The sequence below is a fragment of the Castanea sativa genome, chromosome 8 (genome assembly GCF_040712315.1).
Source record: "Castanea sativa cultivar Marrone di Chiusa Pesio chromosome 8, ASM4071231v1".
Lineage (NCBI taxonomy): Eukaryota > Viridiplantae > Streptophyta > Magnoliopsida > Fagales > Fagaceae > Castanea > Castanea sativa.
The window spans coordinates 48,833,169-48,847,972 of record NC_134020.1 but is presented as its reverse complement, the minus strand read 5'-3'; the positions used below and the strand labels follow the sequence as shown (position 1 = coordinate 48,847,972).

The window sequence follows — 14,804 nt, the reverse complement described above, 5'->3', positions numbered from 1 at the left end:
GATGTTCAAGACGTTCAAAGTGATCTTCCAGCTGTGATCCCTGTGACTCAGCATGGTGAGCACCTAAGCCTGCCATAGTACCCCTGTCGCTTCTAGACTAGATTTCCCACAGACGGCGCCAATTGTAAGTGCACAATTGCACCTGGCCCCAAGAACAGTTATAGGCCCAGGCCCAATGAGCCTTAAACAATATGAATTTGTAGAGTGTGGGCTTGAAACTCAGGTTAGAAGTATTTGAGGATTAAATGGCAAGCCAGAGATTATAAACACTTAGAAACAACAAAGAATACTATAAGTCAATCTGCTCGAACATAAGCCGAGAACTGTTCTTATATTATTTCTCTATCTTTTTCTCTTTTCCTTAGGTTACAAAGAGAGTCCCCCACTTTACTGTCTTAGATTGCTCCTTAAATACTACTCTTTTGAATAATTTGTACACGTGTTGCCTCACCTCCCCTTTAGCCTAGATATTTCTTTTCTCAGTGCCTTTGAATAGTAACCAGAAGTTTCCCTTCCACTGTTCAGGTGTCACTTCCCCATCAATGCGGCCAGGGCGGTAGGTGCAAGGTCTTTAATGTGGAGATGACAGCCTTAATCTTCGGTGTTTCTATCACATCGGTGCTTCCAGGACACTCAAGGGTCTACCCCTCTTATCCACTGGTTTTAACCATGTCATTGCCTGACGTTTATCATGAAGTCCCAGGTTCTCTGGTGTCCGTCCAAAGAGAAATTTACCCTCGGCTGGATCCTCGGATCCTAGGCGTATGGGCCGACCCGTGGTACTAACAAGTTCTAAACTCAAGAGCAGGTCGGACCTCTTTGGCACGGCTCAAAGGCCCATATCTCCATCAGGGTGCTTTTACTCCCCACAATTGCAATAAAAGAAATCCAAATACTTCAAGGACTTTAGACAGCTCTCATTATACTTTGGAAAAGAAACTTCGAGATTCTCATTTTCCCCAATATTTTCTCATACTTGTTCATGATTTGAATTTCCAACATATAGGTATATTCCTATCTCCATTATAGATGATATTTTAGGTGTATCTTCTCCCCCATCCCCTCCCAAAAGAAAAGGTGCATATATTGCTCCTTTGTCCTTATAGGGAATACATACTCATCAAACTTTTACATTAACCCATCATTTTTATTTTTATTATTTTTATTTTTATTTTTATTTATCAATCATGACATGCCACTTAAGCAATTATGAAAAAAAAAATCGTGTAATTTTCTGTCTTGAGTAGACTGTTCTATTATTTAAGATGAATTTAGGGCCGTGCCATTAACTCAATTTACTTGCAGGAATAAAGAAAACAATCAACTTGATTCCGTAAAACACTCATCACTAGCTATAAGAGAACCGAAAATGAGGCTCTCAAGTTAGGGCATTATTGACACTAGTGATCGCCAAAACCAAACAGGACATATTCTCAGCCACAATACCTTTAGCTGAACCTGAAATTTGTTCATGTTTGGTGTGACCATAAGCAATTTGTGGCCTCTCAAACATGACTTGGCCACTACAAAACCCTGAAGCTAAAAACTCCACCAAAAAAAGGGAGAAATACAGGGGGGTATTGGATAAATAAATAAACATTTTGGTAATAATAACATAGTTATAGGACTCGTCCACTCCCATCTGGACCATTCTAAAATCCAGTTCACTCCCATTCTAAATGTTTACATGAATCCACAAACCCTGGTATAGTGAAAAGATGGTACATTTATAAGCTCAATTTTTCATTGGTAAGGAACAAACTCAAGGTCCAATTACATAGTCCAAAAAATTCTAGCTCCACTACCTAAAAGTATAAATTACATTGAACCCCAGAAGAGGCCCCACGAGATAAGAAACAAAGGTGGGGGATAAAATTTAAGGAAAACTAGAGACAAACAAAATTGATGAACAATACAAGAATATTTCAACCATGTCATTGGGCCTGTGCATTTCCTTTTGACTTCATTAAATTACAAACACTGCTGCTTTTGATTGCTCAACATGGTAGAAAACTAGAAGGACCTCCAGGGCAAAGCAACACAAGAACTAAAAATGTTGCAGACATCAGATATAGAAACTTGGGGACCTGAAGGATTGAACTTGAACTCCCATCCAAGGGAGTTGTAGTAGGTCCAAGTGCTGTTGCAGGTGTAAATCCACCACTCATGCTCGAACTAGTACTGTTTAGGAATAGTACATGTTTAGAGTCAAGATCTTAAAAATAACAAACAAACAAACATTTTTAGTAAAAATAGGTGAAGTAGAATCAGATTCTCACCTTCCAGTAAATTTACAGGATCCATTACCTGCAAAGAGCCACCCACCAACAAATAGTCAGGGAAAAACCAAACTTTAGAAACAGAAGACATGAGTACAGCATATCTTTCTTTCTTCTTCTTCTTCAATTCTTTTTTTCTTAAGTATGGCATGGGGATTCAAAACATGGACTTCTCAATTGGAAAGACCAAGAAATCATTGGCAACAGTATATCAATGGACATAAAATTGCAGGCCTACAGATTAAAAAGAAGAGAAATGCTATGCCACAACATTTTCACAACACCTTCACAACAAATTCTAAGTGACAGGTTATTACTGACTGTTTTTGGTGGGGACAAAAGTAATTTCAGTGATGAGTTCAAATTAGAACCAATAACAACTTACCATCTATGATTTGTTGTAAAAGTATTGTGAATATGTTGTGGATATAGCACTTCTCTTTAAAAGAAATAAATTAAGAGCAAGGGGCATCACTCATAGGTAGTTCCTAAAAGGAGACTAGTATCCAAGTTTTCAGGTACAGCCACCCATAGACCTAACTTGCAGGATAACAAAAGTCATTATAATAATTATTTTCTTTAATGGTAAACCATGTTTACTTCAGGGTAATAGAAGCATTGGAAAGATTTCTTAGGCACGGGCGTAAATATTTTCACAACCGTACTGTCTAGATCATAATAGAACAACAGCATCATATCATATGAGAAATATTCCTGTATTAATGGTTATAGCACATCAAGTCATACTAGATATCTTAAAATCATTCAAAGAAACTGCTCTCCGTTGGAACGAGTAGATAGCAGGATGCTACTTCTACGTGCCATACTATGTGTCATATTTTAAGATATACTACTTAAAGATACCTTTCCCTAGAGCACTTAATTTCCTAAATGTTTCTTAGAGCCCACAAATTACCATTATGTTTACACGGCAAAATGATGTAAGAAAAAAGAGTTCCTTTACCCAGGAGTGCTCAACTGCTGACAAATTAATGCATGTTCCTAATTAACTTACTACAGTACAGATGAAAAAGAATTCTGTCATATATTTGCTTATGGAAACTCAACTAAAAAAAAAAATAGAGCATCCAATTAATGATCTCAAGAGATAAAAAGGAGGAAAATGACAAGTACTTACTGGGATCAATAGTGGTGGTTGTAGCTGTACCATCAAAGTCACATGTTCCACCAACAGCATGCTTCTTTTGATAATAATCATTATACGCATAAGAAGCATGATTTTCAAGAGTATCAGGGTTATAACATGGTTGCCCAGATTGAATGGCAGTGCAGTTAGCCTGGCCTTGCCCACAAGCCCAGTTTAGGCCATTTTGTAATTTATCAGAATCTGCACCAGGTTTTGCCACACAGAAAACCACAGAAGAATTTCCTGTCATTTGATCAGAAGCACCCAATCTCAAAGGATATACAGCACTCCCGTTGGCATAAAAAACACCCCAATTTTTTTCTGACACTGGCCCAGGCCTCTTATCTTCATTGAACAACTCATATATGTAGGTATTAATGGGAATGTTTAGCTGACTTGGTGGACCTGAATTATTTAGAACTCGCTTGATCAGATTATCAACAAAGGTCTCTGCATTTTCCACAGTTGCATCAGGTTCTTTTGCTCCACCAAACCATGGCCAGCCACTCTCTGTCACAACAATAGGGATTCCAGAAAAATTTAAAGCATCAATAGAATAATAGGCAGCATCCACCATAGCGTCAAACATGCTGTTATAGTGGAAAAGAGTGTTTGGGTCTACAATCTGCTTGACTGAGGGAAGTGATCGGAAAAGAGCATAATCAAGTGGGAAAATGCCATTCCCTTTCGTGTATCCGTAATAGGGATATGCATTTAACATGTAATAGGAATTTGTGTTTTTCAAAAACTGAAGGAGTTGGTAAATAGTAGAGTTCCAGGAAGAATCAAAGGTAGCAGTGGAGGGGGGGAAAGGTCTAGGGATTATGTCCATATGATGGGGAGTTGAAACTTTGACCTGAAAATTTAGGTTTGTAGCAACTAGGGCTTTATGAAGGTAATTCATAGCAGAAACTAAAACTGGGGCAGCATTAGGGACTGAGCTAAGAACCTCACTGCCAACTGCAACGGCTGTAATATTGGTTGAAGGCAAGTAAGCTGCAACATTTTTATTAATCCAGTCTGCTGCTGCAGAAGGAGATTCTCCAATCCCTAGGATTTCCTCATTTGTGACACCAACAATTACCTCAATCCCACTGTTAGAAAGGGCTTTCAGCATGTGAGAATCAGCATCATAAAGGCGAACATGATTAATTTGATTGGCTTTGAGAATTGCAACAATATCTGAAGCTGGTGGCAAATTGGTAACATCAGTGCCAATGTTTATCCCTACAAATGCACCTGCAGGTTCACAGTTATGATTCAGTGACAACCAACAACCTGTAAGAAAGATAATATAACACAGTTAAACTATCTCCTAGATCCAAATGGCCCCTAACAGCTTCCACATCTAGCAGGTCCCAGCCTTTCCATCATTTTGAATAACTTCTGTAAGATATTGTTTGTACATCTGGCAATTTCCTTAGCCTTCATAGATGTCTTTATTTCTGCAACTCTAGCTCGTAACTATCTAATTAAACGTTAGAATATGAAACACTTCATGGCCACCTTGCAAAACAACCCAATACCATACTGTCTGAGGAATCACCTTAGGCATAAGCCAAATACATTTGAATATGGTATGTTTATCTTTTCTTTATAAAATGTCAAGATGAACATTGCTGTGCTGTGTTTTTATAATCATAGACAGGATTAGAAACTGATGAAGAGCCATAAGAATAATAATGATTTTACAAAATCAACAAGCAAGTATATATACACACAAACTGGGCAATGATACATCATTTCAGTACTTTAATGTTGACATCTCCAATTGAGACCAGAAAGAAATTAAAAATCCAGATTGCACTCATAATTCAATTGATGCATTTGACTGTATCTTGAACATTAACAATGATGATGAGCGTGGAAAATGAGACCAGAATTTTATTAAATTACCTAATGCACGGGTAAAAATGCCAAATACGAGCAAAAGTAGACTTCCAAGCCATTTTTCACGCATCATCCGATCCAAAAATATGTCAACCTAGACCTCCACTTCTGAGCTTTCTCACTATTAGATGAACCTTAAACTGCCAAGTTCAGCAAAAACAAACCAAATGCAATCAGATCCTCATTTCCAGCAAATTTCAAAAAGAGCTAAACTACGTATGGATAACATTGGAGGGGGTTGGGTGAGAGGGGGGGGGGGGGGGAAGCTTATAGAAATTTTTAATATGGACAAATAAGCATTTATGCTAATGGCCTTCAAAGAATGTAAATAATGAAAAATAGTGTATAACATTCGAGCAAAAATCAGAACCTCCAAAATGCTATAAAATATAGTTACCAACATACCTGTTGTAAAAGTACAATTAACATAGACATAACTCAAAAATGATTAACCAATGGCAATGAACCCAACAAATGGATGCATAACACTTAACGCCAACAACTATATATAGGCACATGCTTATGTCATTTTTGCTCTTACACTACTAGGATCTATCAAGTGCGATATGACTGTTGCCAGGGGCACAAATAGGTTGAAAAATAAATCAATCCAAAGACAGAGCAACGAGAAAAGAAATGGAGCAACACAATTAATTAGAATCTCTACATCATTTGTAGTCTAAAACCATCCGAACAAGATACATATGTTAATTCAATTCTCCAATCCGAACCATACCTTAACTCTGTAATTACACAACAGAACTGATGCTAGTGTGAAGATATGCTAAAAAATCTGTTAACATTACATGCATCCAATTTCACTGCAAAAAGTACTAGAGTTATGTCTTTTTTTTTTTTTTTTGTCGAGAAATTAGTAGAGTTATGTCTTTAGTAACTCATTATGCTATTTATCTTCAAACATGAACAAACAATAATCTTCCCAGATAACCAAAGTCTCCATTTCCGATAAAGAATACAAGCATTAAGAAGACTAACTAAAGTTTTATCTTGCTCAACTCGCAACTTACTTATTTAAGCATGCATCCCTTTTAAGTAGTTGGTTATTGAGTTGGGCTGTGATTCCATAATGAATCAGAGGACTAGTGGAAATGAGCTTCAGCAAAACTCATATCCCAAGTGACAGACTCAGATCGTACTTACTTCAATAAATATGGGTCCATGTCATTTCTTTAAAATCTAAACTACAACTGCAAAAGCCAATACATGGACAGTGATTCCAAAACTCAGTTGCTACTAAACAAAACTGCAAAAAAAAGCATAAAAGCTGAATATATACTCTAATAGGTTTCTTACACCCTTTCATATTTAACAAACAAAGAGATAGTTTTATACATGCAAAGCTAAACATGAATAATCTAAAGAATAACAAAAAAAAAAATTTAAATGTAGTCTTTTATATGCATATCAGCCACTCATGGTCTAAGAACATAAAAGTAGAAAACCAGTATCCCTAAGCTAGATTTTTTTTTATAAAAGGCCTAAACTCAGAATACCCAGGTGCCCAACCACCCATCTTCTCCATGAAAATCAAATTCAAGAGCACCCAGATGCTAGCCAAAACCCAAAAAGCAACAATAATCAAAGAACCCAGAAACCCAAAGGAAAAGATGGGAAATTTTGAACCCATATGCAGAAATCAAGAGTAAACAGGGAAACAGTACCTGATCCAACTCGCCCAGCTGAAGAGACTGAGATACCTACACTCTAAGGCCACTTCCAAAGAACTATACAGAAACTAAACCCTAAGACAAAAGCTTCACAAAGGTTAGTGCTTGGGACACAAAACTGACTACCCCAGAACAAGGAATCTAGAAAGATTGTCAAAACCCCCCACAGTGTCAAAAGAAAGTAAATAGATAAACCCTGTTCCTTCTAGAGCTAATGCAAACTTCTCTTTGCAAACAAACAACACTTGCCATTGTTATTAGAAGCTATACCCCACCAGATCAATTAACATACTACAAGAATATAGTACATATTTTAACAACACTAAATACAAATGTTAAACAGACACAACCAAAACTAGTAATTAAAAAAAGGTCGTAGAGATGAAGAAACCTCAAAATGACAGTTTCTCTCTGAATCTGAGTAACTGAGAGTAGCATTAGCCAACACACATACAGACACAAGGTCCTACTATTTTCTTGTTGACTGCTTTTGTTTTTTGTTTTTTGTTTTTGTTTTTCTTATTTCTTGCAAAGTTATATAATTATTTTTTAAAAATTATAGATTCTTGACACTGTAGTATTGTAGTGGAGCACATCGAGATTACCACATTTATACATTGTACTTATATTATAAATTCTTTATTTAAATATAATATATGAGCCATGCAATAGTGTGACACTTTTAGTGATTTTCCCTCCAAAAGTCATATTGCTCAGATTGAAAAAAATAAAAGGAAAGCAGGAGTTGAAAAGTCATTGGCTTTGTGGGAACGGTTTTTAGTACTAAAATAACTAGGTGAGTAATGAAAAGGATAACTAAAAGGTAGTATGCAATTATTAAATTATCAATTATTTCGGTTCAGTGGAATTGATTGACACTGTTGATGAAGAAGGTTTACTTTTTTTTATTTTTTGAATTCTATGGTCAGACTCGTGAGTGATGTGGATTGAGGGATTCAGATTGGTGCAACCTTATTCTACCATGCAATTAATCATTGGATGTGAGATAAAAGTTTAAAAAATTTATATATATATATATATAAATAAAATGATAAAAAATTAGAGTTCTTTTTTTTTATTCAAAGACTAAGATTAAAAATGATTTTTGAAACTTTTAATCTCAACTTTTGATTTGCTATTGCATTATGTAATAGTATCGGATCTCAATTAATTTAGGATTGAGCAGATTAAGAATTATGTACTTTGGCAAGATACAAGTTTAAAACCAAGAATAAGGTTTTTTTTATATAAAAAAATTTACATAAAAAATAAAGTTTTGAAAAGATGTATTTTGAAAAAAATGCAAGGTCCACAAAGTTTTTCTCTTGTTTCAAAGGCCATGTCACATGTGAATTGTGAACATTGTGAATAGTGCCATACCTTTGAATATGGTTTCATCTGTTATGCATTTCAGATGGAGCTTCTAGTTACATCATTTATATGAGATTCTAAAAATAAAAAGTTATACCATCTATATGAACTTGTGGTATGATTTTTATTTTTGAGAAGGTGTTATGATTTCTTAGCATGTATGACATTAGTATAAGAAAATTTTCACTTTACCTATAGACATTCCATTTCTGTTAAGCAAAATTATTGCCTTTTTATCTTTCTTTTCTTTTTTTCTTTTTTTGGCTAATGACAAAATCCCCCAATCTGAATTAGAACATAAGGTTTGACTCTAATTCAATGCAATTGGTGTAATATAAATTCTTCTCATATAAATATAGGCCTTTATAGTTCTTATATGAAGGTAACTTGATTTCAAAAAGCCGAGGGTAAAGTATGGAATCTCACATTATTCTTTAAACTACTTCCAAGTACCAACAGATTTTCATTATTTAGCTTCTTTGAAGGGTTGGTGATTTACTCTTTAAACCACTTCCAACTTCCAAGTACCATCAGATTTTTCATAATTTATCTTCTTTGAAGGGTTGGTGAATTGGTTGGAGGGCTCTGCGAACGTGGATCTAAACAAAAGTTCTTTGATGCCAAAAGAAAAAACAAAGTTTGCACTAAAGCCAGAAAAGCAACCCTCTGAGAGTCTCAGAAAACTTCTCAATATAAATACATGGGTCCCAAATGACAGAACAGGGACACGGAAATTGGGCACCTAGGAGATTGAGATTAACCAGTCTGAATAGAGAAGCATATAAACACAAGAAGAATTGATGCTTGCTTGGTTGTAAAGTGAAATACTGTCCAAACCAAACGTCAAAAAAGTTATTTTCCTACTACTTTATTGTCCCTTTTTGCAACTGACTTTGGCAACAAAGATCCTGCTCCAAGAAATGCAGTGCACCATCAGAAGAAACAGAGTGGAGTATCAAGCATCTTATCGGGGCCTATACGATAAAATGGCAATGATGAACAAAAGTTGAGCACATCGTAGCAGAATAACACAGATAAAGAGATTGCCAAGGATAGAATTATCAAGTTTCTTCAGTCATTGGCCATTTTTCTTTGTCCCATCTCTTTCCTCCTCCTTTCCCTTTCTTTGTTAATTTCTTTCTATTTAATGGCTTATTTGGGTTGGGGGCTCTTATGCATAAGTTGAAAATCATAAATTCATTGTATTTTTTGATAGTCTTCTCTTATTTAAAACTTCTAGGATGAAGTGAGCCTAGACAATTTCACCTGATTAACATCATCGCAAGATTAAACAACACTGCATATAGTCATGGCTTTTAGTCTGGTCCTGTAGATTCTATACCCTCTTTTTACTTTTGCAGTTCTTACTTTTTAATCACATAGCTGGTGGCACATGTTAGCAACTCTAGTCTAATGGTTAACAGAATTTGAACACCACAATTTCAACATACAATATAGACTCAAGATTTTCCAAAACCGTTCGTAAAAGAAGCAAATTCTCTTAATTTATCACAACAGTACCAGAATCTAGATCAAATTCATGGAACAGTAAGACACCCAACATAAAATTGATGGAAAGTGCAAACAAAATCCGACAAAGAGCTAACATAACAGTAGTCTTCTTTCAAGTGGCTCACTGACTAGGAGACCTATCTCCGTTTGGTTGCCTCGTGTACACTTCATTGTTAGGACTTTGGCTCCGAATCCGACTCGGGGCGGCCCTGGCTGGACTTTGGCTGCGGCTCCTTGAGCCATTATATGGTGGAGAACGCGAATATGATCTCCCTCGACTCTGCCGAGAGTATGATCTTTCTTGACTGTGCCGTCTGTCGCGGGGTGAAGCAGATCTGCATCAGAATAAGAAACCAACTTTTTAATGTGACAGATTGCAAAACGTAGAGGATGCCAGTTTGGGCAGCTATCAAGTGATACTAGAAAATATGAACAAATCACATATATAGAAAAAGAGCCACACGCATATCTATGTACGTAGAGAGAGAGAGAGAGAGATCAGTGAGGACTGAAACACCAACATATAGACTAGCAGACCAAAGGTTGATTCTCCCTATACAAAAAAACTCACCTCCGCTTCAAGATCAATTACAATTATAACTATTTTCCTACTAAAGTCAAGTAGCCCCAATTTTGAAACTAAGTATGTCACATTATTAAAAGAGATAAAGAGTCAGCGGGGATTGGCTTCATTCCATACCTTGAGTAATTCCTTCGTTTGGGGGCAGGGGAATAATCATGGCTTTGGGAACGAGATCTTGCATGGCGTGGAGGTGGAGATCGGGAGTATCTCGGCGATCGAGAATAACGTGGAGGTGACCGTCTTCGATCATGATATCGACTCCTACTGCTGCTATATATGGTCAAAGCACAAATGCAACTTAGAAAAAGAAAATGATAATGGGATTATTCTAACAGATACTATGATTAACAAACTAAAATAGTTATTTGTGATGGTGCCAAATGTAACATGATGAATGCAAATATGCGTCCCTTAAAAACATCAAATCCATATCAGTTTGCAACACTTTCAGAATAAAATTTGTAAAACTCCAAGCATTTCCCACTGTGGTATTGTTGATAAATAAAATTAAGGAAAAGTAATATTAGAACTTAAATGTATTATTCATCTCGTATACCCCTTTATAATTGATGGATCTTTTTCAGATCAATAAAATTTATTACTTATCAAATAAGAATAAGGAAAAGAAATGATAACACATAACTAAAGGGACACAACACAAGTGGCAGGCTCCTGCACATTCATACTCTTTTATAGGTGTCTTGTTGATTTGCTATATTAAGTATGAAATTTTGAGGTAAAGAAGCAACTACCACCTATAACGGGTGCCTTCTAAAAACACACTCAACTACAAAAAGGTGTTTAAAGATTTCAGCTCTACAACATTTCCCTGAATGATAAATAAAAAGACGAAAGCCAAATAAAGATATTTTGATAATGTGAACACCAAATTAGAGAAACCCTCCCTAGAATTATAATAATACATATCTTTTTTTAAATAAGTAATAATAATACATATCTTAAACAGGCTATATTACAATTGTTCCAACTTTTCAAAAACTTATCCAAAATCAACATCATTTTTCTTTCTGCTTACAGCTAAAGCTTCACACAAGTTGAAAATTATGACAGCAGCATCTGTGCTCTCAACACACAAATACTATATATGTTCAGATGAATCCATCTGAACATATTCTAAGCTTGAATCACAGAAAGCATGAAATCATTTTACTCAAATACCATATGTAACAATGAGATTGTTCTAAAAAACTCAGAATTGCTTTATGAAAGCTTATTTCCAAAAGTGTTGAAATTGCACCAAATAACTTCACTTTTGAGGATGTCCATCACCCCCCCCCCCCCCCAATCTTTTTGGTAATTAAAATGCACAAGCCACTTTTATGATTGAATATTCTCTAATCATAGTCCCCTGTCCAGCTGCTTATATATATAAATGAATCTTTTATGATAAAACAATCTTTCACATTTAGTGTAAAATCATAGTTCAACTTTCTGAACAAATATTAAGCCAACTTTTTAACATTCAAATGGTCACCTCACCAAATGCTTTCACAAGGTGAAGAGGCCTCTCTACAGTGTTTTCACATAAAGAAAATCTTACCAAATGCATAATTATATAAATATTTACAAAAAAGAACATATTCCAATGAAAATTAAGTACACAACATGATACCCAACAAACAAGAGGCACCTTACCTCACTCTCTCCCTTGCCCTCATATCAGATGGCTTCTTCCTGTTCTCCTCTGCAAATACAACAGTCAACTCACGGCCAAGAAGAACCTGACCATCCATATGATACTTAGCTTCTGCAGCATCAGCAGGCTCTAAATATTGCACAAAACCAAAACCACGGGGCTCCCTGCAAAAATAAATGGGTGCAAGAAACAGGGGAAAGAGAATATTGTCAAAACATGGGCCATGCCGAAGGGCATAACAAGGAGAGGTGCTTTGCACGCCATAAACCTTACTAATGAAACTGTCCAAAATAATCCCCAGTAATATGGAAGGCCATGATAAAAAAGCAAGCACTAGGCTGCTGACCTTGGTAAGTGTCAGTTTTAAGATGACTTGAAATTCTTCAAGACTTGGAACATCTTCACAATGTATTCAAACCCAACTTCCTTCCAATCTTCATTACCCATTAACATCATCTTCAAAAGAACTCTAACTACTTGATTGTTGTCTTCAAAACTTTAGTTTCACTGTTAAATCTCAAGAACTTCAATAAAAACACTCAACTAGAGATAAGAAAGAGTAGATAATGAAGAAAAAGGCCCACAACAAAACAGAAACTTGGAAGAAGGAACTTAGCAGGGCAGGCAAGTGGGCCACATTTCACAAAACAATTTTTCAAATAATGTTAGAACGTCCAAAACTTTAGTTTCACTGTTAAATCTCAAGAACTTCAATAAAAACACTCAACTACAGATAAGAAAGAGTAGATAATGAAGAAAAAGGCCCACAACAAAACAGAAACTAGGAAGAAGGAACTTAGCAGGGCGGGCAGGTGGGCCACATTTCACAAAAAAAAATTTCAAATAATGTTAGAACGTCCAAAACTTCTAAAAGGGTGACGATTTTGAGAAATTTATATTATTTATACCTATGTTTCCTCTTCATCCAAGTTTGGGAACGAAACACACACAAAGCTATTACCGCAATTCAAAGACATTCCGAAAAGCAGATGCTGAAAAGTAGATCAAGGTTTTAATTGATATTTTTTTCCAAAACTTGTACCTTTTATGCAAAATGTTAGTAAACTTCTTTTTTATAAGTGCAAAATGTTAGTAAACATGGCATTGACTCCGCAAACAAGGAAAAAAATACTTGGCTTTAAAATTCCATTTAAACTTATGAAAATCTAATATACAGATATTCTAGTTAGCCAAGCTAGTTCAACTCTTATTGCTAGTTCACATATGCTCACCCAGTATAATAATCCTTTGGCAAGTAAATGTCCTTGAGACTACCGAACTGCCCAAATGGTCTACGAAGGTCCTCTGGCCTGCATAAAAGCAAATGTTAGAAATAAGTGAAATGCCATAATAGAGAATAAATGGATAATTAAACAAAACCCTTTTGAGTTTTGATCATAAACACTTACAAAGATGCCAACAAGTCCAACAGCAACAGATTTCAGGATTATTCCAAGAGCATTAATTAATAAAAGTAGGTATAATAGCTAATAGAAACAAACCTACAGTCATGGCGAAGGTTACGAACAAGAAGGCTAGTAGGGCCATCCCTACTACGACCACCATGGCGACCCCTAGGGCTAGGGCTTCGTCCCCTCCTGCCATAACCCCTTGGTGGCGATGGGCTATAACTTCGTCCCCTCATTTATAGAGAAAAGGCTAACCCTACAATCAATTTCAACACACCTGTTAAACGATGAAAAAACAAAAATATAAGAAGGCAACATGGTAAAGTAACTAAAACCTCACACATTTACCGTACAACACACATGACAAACTCAAGATACAATCTCAGATGTCTACGTTAGTCACAAAATATAATTAACGCAAGTATACCACAAATTATAATTTCAAATTTGTCATGAAATATGCCGGAAAACCCATTGTATCTCAAAAAATTGTTTTCTTTACAAACCCACCATATATTCCAGGAAAAAAAAAAAGTAAAAGCTATTACCAATTTTACTACAAAAAGCAACATAATAAAAAAAAAAAATTAAAAATTCTTAATTACTATTGTGTTTTGTGTTTAAAAGTTAACCCCATTTGCGTATAACTCTAAACCCACATATTACATACATATTCAAACGCAAATACCCATACTTATGAACACATAATTTACAATTATAAGTAATAACACAATCCAAATTTAATACAAAATATTAGAAAAAAAATTCTTTTTTCGTATCTCCAACATTATCAAACACAATACAAACACGCTTTTCAGAATCCAGATTAAACGAAATTCCAATTACATTGAAGCTAAACCCTAGAAAACATAAACGCAATAAGCTCCTACCATAACAATTCAAAAAGTAAAAGACATACATACATACATATATACTGTATAAAAATTGAAAGAGACAGAAACATAATGCATCAAAAAAAAAAAAAAAAAAAAAAGCGGAGGATGCAAATTAGTCAAAGAAATTTCAACTCGAATGAAATTGAAGAATCATGAAATTAGGGGCACAACATAAACCCTAACTAGAGAGAGAGAGACCTGAAGAGAAAGAAAAGGCGAGGGCTATTGAGAGGGGGGAAACGGCGGCGTTTGAGTGCGTGTGTGTCTGCAGCTGAGAGATAAGAGAGAGAAGACAATGTTAAACTCTAATCTCTTTTTACAGAAACCCTAGAGACTAGAGAGTAGAAGAGTATTTGTAAATACAAGTATTTC

At 35.5% G+C, this 14,804-nt stretch overlaps 2 protein-coding genes across 6 annotated transcripts; both read right to left on the bottom strand.

Moving 5' to 3' along the window:
- Positions 1 to 1,726: 1,726 nt before the first annotated feature.
- Positions 1,727 to 7,524, bottom strand: LOC142607375 (glucan endo-1,3-beta-glucosidase 4). 2 transcript variants are annotated; one of them, XM_075778831.1, is made up of 5 exons: positions 7,396 to 7,524; positions 5,323 to 5,456; positions 3,418 to 4,665; positions 2,280 to 2,307; positions 1,727 to 2,181 (listed from the first exon to the last, which is right to left on the bottom strand). In XM_075778831.1, the coding sequence occupies exons 2-5, from the start codon at positions 5,387 to 5,389 to the stop codon at positions 1,998 to 2,000; spliced, it is 1,527 nt and encodes a 508-aa protein (XP_075634946.1). In that variant the 5' UTR covers positions 5,390 to 5,456; positions 7,396 to 7,524; the 3' UTR covers positions 1,727 to 1,997. The 2 variants fall into 2 exon arrangements, with proteins under 2 accessions (XP_075634946.1, XP_075634947.1); XM_075778832.1 differs by having other exon boundaries at positions 6,999 to 7,464.
- Positions 7,525 to 9,841: 2,317 nt separating this feature from the next.
- LOC142607738 (serine/arginine-rich SC35-like splicing factor SCL30A) lies at positions 9,842 to 14,804 on the bottom strand. Of its 4 annotated transcripts, none has more exons than XM_075779344.1 (6): positions 14,631 to 14,804; positions 13,630 to 13,792; positions 13,360 to 13,437; positions 12,127 to 12,291; positions 10,588 to 10,737; positions 9,842 to 10,222 (listed from the first exon to the last, which is right to left on the bottom strand). In XM_075779344.1, the coding sequence occupies exons 2-6, from the start codon at positions 13,770 to 13,772 to the stop codon at positions 10,009 to 10,011; spliced, it is 750 nt and encodes a 249-aa protein (XP_075635459.1). In that variant the 5' UTR covers positions 13,773 to 13,792; positions 14,631 to 14,804; the 3' UTR covers positions 9,842 to 10,008. The 4 variants fall into 4 exon arrangements, with proteins under 4 accessions (XP_075635459.1, XP_075635457.1, XP_075635458.1 ...); XM_075779342.1 differs by having other exon boundaries at positions 10,588 to 10,740; positions 14,631 to 14,795; XM_075779343.1 differs by having other exon boundaries at positions 10,588 to 10,740; positions 13,630 to 13,813; positions 14,631 to 14,761.

What these genes read in the sequence shown, in the direction of transcription:
- LOC142607375 (XM_075778831.1), bottom strand. Translation starts at nt 5,389, where the DNA reads ATGATGCGTGAAAAATGGCTTGGAAGTCTACTTTTGCTCGTATTTGGC. An exon ending in CATTTTTACCCGTGCATTAG is followed by an intron (nt 4,666 to 5,322) that starts GTAATTTAATAA and finishes GTGAACCTGCAG; the next exon opens with GTGCATTTGTAGGGATAAAC. An exon ending in AACCACCACTATTGATCCCA is followed by an intron (nt 2,308 to 3,417) that starts GTAAGTACTTGT and finishes GGCTCTTTGCAG; the next exon opens with GTAATGGATCCTGTAAATTT.
- LOC142607738 (XM_075779342.1), bottom strand. Translation starts at nt 13,772, where the DNA reads ATGAGGGGACGAAGTTATAGCCCATCGCCACCAAGGGGTTATGGCAGG. An exon ending in AACCTTCGCCATGACTGTAG is followed by an intron (nt 13,438 to 13,629) that starts GTTTGTTTCTAT and finishes GCTTTTATGCAG; the next exon opens with GCCAGAGGACCTTCGTAGAC. An exon ending in CCAAAGGATTATTATACTGG is followed by an intron (nt 12,292 to 13,359) that starts GTGAGCATATGT and finishes TTATTTTTGCAG; the next exon opens with GGAGCCCCGTGGTTTTGGTT.